The sequence below is a fragment of the Pinus tabuliformis genome, chromosome 9, assembly GCF_031772625.1.
Source record: "Pinus tabuliformis cultivar Carrire ecotype Pingquan chromosome 9, CPIR1, whole genome shotgun sequence".
In the NCBI taxonomy this organism is placed as follows: Eukaryota; Viridiplantae; Streptophyta; class Pinopsida; order Pinales; family Pinaceae; genus Pinus; species Pinus tabuliformis.
This window is the reverse complement of record NC_142307.1, coordinates 675,082,977-675,092,656: the sequence shown is the minus strand read 5'-3', so window position 1 is coordinate 675,092,656 and position 9,680 is coordinate 675,082,977. Positions and strand designations below refer to the sequence as shown.

The window sequence follows — 9,680 nt, the reverse complement described above, 5'->3', positions numbered from 1 at the left end:
AATCATCACCACATGAAAACATAAGCCGTTGATAACAGAGTTCGTCCAAAAGGGACTACGTCTCCGAGCCCCGATGTCAAGATGGTGTAGGCTGCTACATTAAGTGTTGTCAATATTGATGATGTACATAAGAGGTGATGTCTCTATCATACAAGGAAAATGCCCTCACGTAGGAGTGGCTCCAAGAGATGTTCCATTGTAGGAACTATCAGTCAAAAAATGACTCCTATCAGTATGACACAAACTCATGCATGATGATAATGAGCATCCCACCAACATGGCATAAAAGGGATCTCAATGCAAACATACATGGAGACAACATGAGTATCCCATCAACATAACGACAAAGGGATCTCAAATAAAACATGACAAATCATGACAACAAGTACATACCACAAATGATTCCACGTCAGATCAAGCAGGAATCATGAAGCAAATTAAGAGACAAGATCCCACATCAAACATCAAACTAGAATCTGTACAACACAATGCACAGCAAAAGAGGTACATGAATACATTGCATATACCTCCCATCTAGGGCCATCTGAAGAAAAGGATGTCAAACTGTTGAAGCTTTTTGTGCCATTGATCTCACGGCGTCAAATCTCATGGAAATAGTTGCTCGCACGTGAATGTTGATACCTGTGCTCCACTTAGAAAAGTGGTAGAAAAATTAAATGAGTAAATGGAAAATCTGAACACACCATTAGATTTGTGGCATCAAATAGTGCAAAATCGATTGTCAAATTTCTGAATTCTAAGAAAATGGAAATCTGGGGCTTAAGGAATCTTTTAGATTCCCCTTAGATTCCTCAAAGATTCCCTCCTCCGGGTCCTCTAAAAATCGGCTGCTTAGATCAGGAAACTGACTGTGCCATCGAGTTCGTGTCATTGAGAAGTGTAAGATCTACATAAAATTTGTCCAATTTGGACACTGCAAAAATTTCATCCTCTTGGGAATTTTCGCTCAGTCATGGTTCCACCTGCAATAAATTAATCAAAAATATCTTGTCGCGATTTACATTCGCACTCCTGCTCCTCCATGCCTTGGGCGCATTGGGCAAATGATGGGTTTATCTTAATTTTTATGGTGAATTAAACAAGAAAGTGGTTTTGGTGCAATGGTAACATTAGCAATTTGTTGAGGTGGGATCGGGTGGTCAAACCTCGCCCCTCCTTTTTTGCAATACATTATTGTTCTTTTGTTTTAAAACTGGCGCATTTAATCATTGGTGGGGGTTGGGTCCACCTTAGGCGGCCTGCCCCTTAACCTCCGTCGTTTGAACGCATTGGAGCACCGTATATGGGGGTGTGTTGCTTTGAATGGCGCATGGGGCCATATTAAAGTTTGTTGGGCCGTTGTTTTTGAATGGTACATTTCATGGGGCCGCTTGGTGGGGCCCGACCCATGTGGCCGAGCGGGTTCAATCCCCGTCGGCCCCGCATTAAACACATGCATACGGTTAGGGGTTTGGGGGTGTGGGTCGGGTCCATCGGAGGTGGCCCACCCACCCCATAACAATATGGTTTAGCGCATAGTCGAAGGAGGGTTTGGCGGGGTCATGGCTGCCAACCCAATATTTAAATAGTGTGGTGTTGGTTGGAGGGTCATCGGGGATCATGGCCCGTCGACCCAAAATTAAATATAATTTTGGTTTGGGTCCGGTGGAAGTGGCGGGGGTCATGGCCCGCCACCCTTTTTTTTTAATATCTATATATATATATATATATATATATATATATATATATATATATATATATATATATATATATATATATATATATATATATATATATATATATATATATAGATAGATATATATTACAAAATAAATAGTCATTTTTAAAAATTTGAAAAATGACTGAAGGGGACAAATTAATCAGGCCACAAATTTGCCCGAAATTTGGCCCAGGTTGGCCGGAATCCGCTGGCTGGATTTTGTCCAAATCGCTGCCTCCTTAAACCTGCCCAGTCACCCAAGTCAACCTGAAATTTGACTAATCCTAACTTTCACATACAGACTTGCTTTGACGAACCGTTCACAACACCACAATCAAGACGACGAGATCTACATTGTGGCCCTAGTTCAAAATCATTCTGATCACTTTTGGTTTTCGAGCTTGCATAAGCCCTCTTTGTCCTGTGTGTGTCTCTGGAGCCACTTGGATCAATTGAAATGCACTATATGTGAAGGCCACCATAATATTCTATATTGATATCATTTCAAATTCGTAAACCATTTGAAGCACTAGAGACTTATTAGTAGGCCTTATTTCTTTCTAATATCACTTCATCTTACATCTTAGAGAAAAAGAATAGAAAAAATTATTCCACAAAGTTTAACTAATCATGGATTGATCAAGCTATTACTTATGATGCCCTTTCATTGACCAATTATATCTGGGAGGGATCTCTAGCAAGAGTACCATGAGTAGAGCATGCACAAGCAAAACATGAAGAAGCACAATAAGAAGAAGCAAAAGAGGTAGGGGAACAAGACGAAGATGCATGGTAGGTAGAAGAACAATAGGAAAAAGCACCATAGGTAGAAGCCCAATAAGAAGAAGCAACACATGCAAAAAAAAGCAGGAAATCACATGAAGAAGAGGCATTTGTTGAAGGAGGACAACCCATTCGAGGGTTTTGAGATGGTATGGGAAGAACATCCCAAAAAATAGAGGAGAAAATCATCCAAAATTAACTATAAAAGTGTCAAAAGGCCCCTCATGTGAAGAACTCCCCCATCTCAATCAAGAGGGATGTGCTAAATATGTTATTAAGTAGATGAAGGTAATATTACATTTCAAGACAACATTTTCACAAAATAATTTGTTATCGAAAAAATTGCTACTAGAGTGGATTTAATGGAATAGGTTGATATTACTAAGCATCTCTTGAAATAGCTAAACCCGTAGCTAAAAGGAAGGTTATTGTTAGTTTCAATCCTAATAAGTATCATTTGAAACACTCTTTTGGTACATCATTTAAATATAACCAAAAGTTAATGATGGAAAATAAGAGGTGGTTCCATGAGTTGATCATGGATCAAAATAAGTTAAAGATTTACAAACCCAAGGAAAGTTTGGATACAATGGCCTAGGATTTTGAAGAATGTGGGTGGTGACCTTCACCTCCACATGAAGGTGACTAGAATGATTATTTAAAATATGAGGCTTCAACTATTGAAGTGATTGATATAGAACCACAAGATGTTGCTACAAAATCACAAACTGAACTTGTTGCTACACAACCACAATATGCCTTATCTATAGAACCTCCAACAAAACTTATTGTAGTTTATTTTATGTTTAATAATTGAAGTATAAACATGAAAACTAGACAAACCTACTTCAATATTAGCTAAGAGGTAAACAAATGAAGGAGAAGCTTCAGTTTATTAGAAGTGATTTGACTAAGAGAAAAAGTAATGAAATAAAAAATAGCAACTAAATCATTTAGAAAGGGTATTATTTCATTGTAGAACCATTGATGAGTCATATTTGATTTGAAATAAAAATGGGTTGAATTTTATGTTATACATCAAGAAAAATGGAGATCCTTTAGAAAATAATTGAGAAAATTACCTAAATTGATAATTGATGTACACAAGGTGAAATATGAAAACAAAAAAACTTTGGAAAATGAGTCATTTAACCTTACCCTTAGATTTCCATCACGAGTTTATGTAGTATTCTTACAGGAGCAATGGTTACATCATTCCAAACTAGATATTTAGTTACTAAGCAAATTCATATCTTCAAAGTAAGTTTTGGAAGCTTATGGTCAATGTAGTAAATAAGATTAAAAAAATGATTTGTGAGTTATAATTTCATGACATTATTCTAAATCATAGTAGAAACGAAACTATAATCTTTTTCTAGGTTATGTTCAGGTGAAATCTTTCACCTTATTAGTGACTATTTATAGTGGAGTAATGCCCTTTATTTTATAGATTACACTAAACAAAATGGCTATCTATGGATTAGAGGGAAACATTTTTCTAAATAGAGTGATTTTTTAACATCAAATACAATTAAATAAAACTCATTGGATACCTTTTATTTGTTGAACCCAACAAGTGACAATATTTGATTATGAGTACAATGTCATTTATAAATGATTGGAAGCTTTGCTCACTTGTCAATGAATATGGGACTGCTAGAGCAATGAAATGAGAGAAAGAGAACCACTAAATTATCCCAAATTTAGTGCGACCTTAATAGAGCAAATAAATATATCCATAATCTAAAAACACATGGGACAACATGGATAAATATAAGGTTTCATTTTCCCCTTATTTTTTTCTCCACATCAAAATATAAATAAATATAAATATAGGATCCATGAGAGGAGGATGTTCATTCGCAATATATGGAGAGGAATGTAGGATATTATGCACCATGGGACAAAGGCCAATCATATAGTTCCAGTACCCTCCATAGGAAACATTTGTACTCTAAAGATTAAGCTTATAGGTTGCATGAGAGTGTGCAATATCTCTAGTTGGGGGGGTTGATGAGTCACTATTTTACCTATTATAGCCATTTCTTACCATTGTTTCCTTTTCTTTCCATCCCTTTTTCTTGTGATATACCCTGAATTTGATCTTTTCCTCATCCAAATTCATAGATTTCTTCAAAGGTACCCTTTGTCAAATATCTTTGCATTTATTTGAATTTTGTAGATTGATACAAGAATTTATTGTATTTTCACCTAACTTGCAAATTAAAGAATTATATGGGCCCTTGTTATAGATGGAGTACTACAAGATATTGAACTCCTTTGCTAGGAATCCATATTTCTATGGATCTCAGAATTTGCTTTTTATGGATTGAGAGAATTTATTGTTATCGATTATGAGTTGAAGAAAGGTCAATTGATATGAAAAAAATAAAGGTTCATGACTACAAATCCTAAAGAACACATCAAGGAGAAGGTATCACATGTGCTCATTGTTATGTAATATTGAAATAATGACAAAAACATTAATTTAGATGTGTAGTTTGTATACTTATCCTGCCTCCTATTGGAGTAAAATCTATTAGTACAATTTATTCAAATCTTGTAATATATTTAAAGCAACTTGAGAATTTTTTATTCTCAAGAACTTTTCCATAAAACCTATTAAATAGTTAAACACTTAATGCTAGTAAAATGTAGCCTTCACATTTAAATAAAAGACATATATTATGAAGAATATATCTTGTTAGTTTAATAAGTTGTTTTGCCTTGATTTTTCATTTTATTGTGTATGAAATGATCCCGTGAATATAAATAATTGAGTTGTGAATCCAAGTCTTCAATAATATAGTTTCTTTCAACACTTTACTTAAGGGGAAGGTCCCACTTTGAGTGAAGTAAAATGTTGTTAGTTAATTAGTTTAAATTGTTATCATATGTCTTTTACTTCTTTAATAATATACTTTATTTTTTCTAATTAAACTTTATTTCATTTATTTTTTTAATTAATTATTATTTATTGCTAATTTTTATTTCTAAAAAATCCTATTAAAAATCAATGGATAAATAAAAAGTTTGCCCTTAATAATTCAATGCACGTGATGTTCGAATACTTTTGTAATAGTTATAAAATGTTGAAAATTTTATTAATAATGATTTAACAACTTATTATAATAATAATAAAATAGAGAAATCATAACAAAACACACTTTATATGATCAATAATTACAAACCATATGGCTCTTAAGTCTCTAATGAGATTTAGGAGTTGTATTGATTCCTCCGTATTTTATGAAATAACATCCCCATGCTCCAATCTCTTTTAAGAGTAGTGGTAAGCTGATTCAAATTTCACCTTGGATTTGCTGTCAAAGAAGAGACATCGACATATTATGGAGAAACACATTGGGTTGTTTAGGTTAACCAGCCATATAATGGCTTAATGCATATATGAGACACAGTATATTGGCTTTGTTCATGCCAAACCAATTGCCTATGCCATTTTTTTAGTAACCAATTCCACGTGTTGTAACAATTATACAAGAAGAGGAATGATATATCATCAATGATTACTACATGTTTCCAAGCTCTTCTATTTGAGAGAGAAATGATTTTAGTTTTTGCAATATCAAAGATACTAAATTTGAAGATACAAAAAAATTATTTATGCTTTGAGATTCCATTTTTATTGAATTTAAACCTATGAAATTTGAAGGTGTATCTATATAATCATGTTAACTTGCTCAATGGTAAATTAACACACATTTGTTACATTCCATTAAAAACATCTTCCGATCAAATAATATGAGTGTGGAACAGAATTGACACAAAGACTTCAATGGTAACAAAGTATTTGTTAGAATTCCATTCTCTTATAGTTCAATCTTACAGTTGATCTCATCTGGGAAATCTCTGAAGTTATAACAACCCTTAAGATAGAGATACTTCATATTTTCTAGTTCTCCTAGTTGAGATGGCAACGATTTTAGATTTCTGCAATACCCCAGATACAGAAACTGAAGGGAAGAAAGATTACCAATATTTTCAGATATATCTTCAATTTCAGTCCAGCTCAGATTGAGAAACTCAAGGTGTATTAATTGCCACAACGATGCGGGCAATGCTTTTACCGGGATACTCAGATCCAATACCCTCAACGAGGTGAAGTTGAGAAAAAATCCTGCTGGAATTTCTTTCAAATCTTCATTTTTTCCCAGGAATAGAGAAACCAATTTGGGGCATCTCAAGTCCTTTGTCGGCAAAGACGTGATATTATTGTCATAGACTGAGAGTCTTTTGCAAACAGCCTGGTTCTGGATATCAGGGAAATGTTGAAGCCTTTGACTTGCCCTAAATACACAGTTCTCCTCATTCTCTGCGAGACAAATCGCCATGTTACGGACAACAGAGTGAACTGTAATGACATCTCCTTTCACCTGAAATAAGCATCGATTTTCTAGTAACTCAACATAATTGTACCCCATCTTCAATAAAGAGTCTGCATCTCTGGCCTTAAGTAGGCCTTCTGCCATCCATATATGCACCAATGCTTTCACCGGAATTTGTTCACCTTCGGCAAAAGCGGCACAGTATTGAAAACAATTTTTCAAATTGGCACGAGGCAGAGTCTCGCAACTCCACCTCAATCGCTGAAACAAAACTGGATCAATGGAAGGACGAGTAATTGGAAAACTGAAATCCGTTCTCTGCATTTGCCTTGAAGCAAGCTGCCAATCATTTAAAGCTCTGTTGCCAATCATTGCAGAGGCTACTAACTTTATCGCCAGGGGCAGACCTTCACATTCGCTGGCAACTTCTTTGGCAATATGTTCTATCTCCCCCGGAATATGCACATCTTTGAAAGCTATACTGCTAAACAACCCCCATGTGTCCTCCATGGGCATGCGTTGTATTTTCATGCACCCGTCGGCCTTCATTTCTTCAATCAGATTTATATTCTCCGTAGAGAATACAAGCTTGCTGTGTTTGTCATTGCTAAATTCCACGCCTAATTCATTGAGATCAAGTTTTCTCAACATGTTATCTAAAACCAGAAAAAAATTCCTCCTCTTGAGATATGCGGACAGCATCATCCTCCGCAGGTCAACATCATTATGACAGTTGGTGAGGTCTAAGTTAACTTCAGAAGCAATACGACTCTGCAACTCTACATTTGGAAATTGATCGACTGGAACCCAAATGGCATCATCAAAAATGTCACTAACCTTATAGGAGTTGTACATTTTTCTGAGCATTGTTGTTTTTCCCACGCCACCGCTGCCGTATACTCCTATTATCCGAGTTTGGGGAGATTCCGTAACCCAGCTATTTAGCTCGATCTCTGCTTCTTGTGGTGCGGCGGAGGCAACCTGTTGAGCACTGCAAAACACTGAAATATCGGTGTGAAGTTCATTAAAGAGCACATTTAAAGCTGCCTTCCACTCTTTGATTTCTCTGGAGAGTCTGGGCGTACCAAAAAAAAACTTCAAGACAATGGTGCGGCCGTTGTGAGCGATCAATCAAGTCTTTGGCCTTTACAACTGCATCTTGCATTCTTTGCAAAGAGTTTCTCAGAGACTGAGGGGCAGTCTTGCGCTGCCGCTCGAATTGATCGGTAATATCGATTAAGATGACCTTCATGCGATTTAACTGAGCTTCGAGAAGCCGACGGTTATGATCCAACTGCCTAGCATCGTCAATCTCTCGAATGACTGCAGCAACAACAACGTTTATGGAGTTGGATGCCGCTCAGAACAGAATATCCATTGCCAATGATTGGTGGGAGCAGAGTAGGGAAGAATATGAAGGTGAGAACAAAAAAAGTTGAAGAGAGCCTTGAGAGATAACTCAATTGATGGAGTTTTTATTACTAAATATCTGACTTATTTGGAAATAACTAAATCTATTGAAAGGTCACTAGGTCAATTGGCTTTATGTAACCATGAACCATAGTTGCAGAGAAAAAAAAGGATATAAATAGTAGAAGGGAGGATGAATATAAAACGCGGCCAACAGAGCAAAAATATGAATATGCGTGAGCAGAGAGCAAAGCAATATGTGCATGCAAAGCAAGGTTGATGGGTTGTCTAAATATACAAGGTTGTCTAAATATACAAGGGATTAGCAGTGCTCGTATTTGTGATGATTTACGGGGAGCTGTAAGGTTGGAATCAGAATATATTCCAAAGAAACAACTTTACTTAATTCCTCAACATTTTTCCATTCCTAATCATGCCTTTACTCCATACAAAGAAGTCATCATTCATTCCCATGTTTAATAATTTTCTAATATAAAGGTGAGGAATTGAAGTCATTATTCATTCCCACTTTTAGTATATGGACAAGAAAAAGAATACGAATCAATTCTTCCGCTGCTATTCCATAAAGAAGAAAAACATCCAGCTGCTCATTCACACCATGTCCGATAATTTCTTAAAGCATAACAGCTCAGAAAAAGAATAAGAATAAAGCTGAAGTACAAATTATAGTTTTAAAAATTTTCATCAAATTATTTTAACAATTAGTTAAAATAATTTAATTAATTAATTATACATAATGAATTATTCATAACCCATCCATATATAAAATAATGTCAAAATTGATTCTTTGCTGACTTGCTTACATGACTCAAATAATAATTTTCATTAATTCCTTTACTTTATACTTTATAAGGAAAGTTATACAATGACGCTTTCCTATATATATATATAAAATAACTGCAAGGCCATCATCATTTATTCTTATAGGGAAAGAGAAGTCATATTATTGTTGATACGATTACAATGTTATTCTTACCACTTATACTAAAATCATTTATATAATCTTACCACTTATGCTAATATGATTTAGCTAGTTTGAGGAAATCACTGTAAAGTATTAATTTTTTTTTTAATAGCATAAGTGGGTAGTTATACATTTTAATAACAATTAAATATTATTTTTTTAATAGCATAAGTTGGTGATTATACATTTTAATAACAATTAAATATTTTTTTTTTTTTTTACAGTGGGTTGTATATTGTTGTATGTTTTTGTAGTGAATTGAATTTAGAAAAAGTAGGATGAAATTAAAAATTTATAATGTATATCATGTTACAGTTTTGTTTTTATATTTTTTCATTATTAATATTAATAATTTTAGGTAGACAAGAATGTATTTATGTATATGGAATTTGAAGAAAAATATTAATAATATAATAGAGGCATATGCTTTGCTTCA

General features: G+C 34.5%; 1 protein-coding gene across 1 annotated transcript; it reads right to left on the bottom strand.

Moving 5' to 3' along the window:
• Window positions 1-6,333: 6,333 nt before the first annotated feature.
• Window positions 6,334-8,101, bottom strand: LOC149150463 (putative disease resistance protein At5g47260). The gene is made up of 2 exons (XM_089442799.1): window positions 7,954-8,101; window positions 6,334-7,850 (listed from the first exon to the last, which is right to left on the bottom strand). The coding sequence occupies exons 1-2, from the start codon at window positions 8,099-8,101 to the stop codon at window positions 6,334-6,336; spliced, it is 1,665 nt and encodes a 554-aa protein (XP_089298925.1).
• Window positions 8,102-9,680: the final 1,579 nt, after the last annotated feature.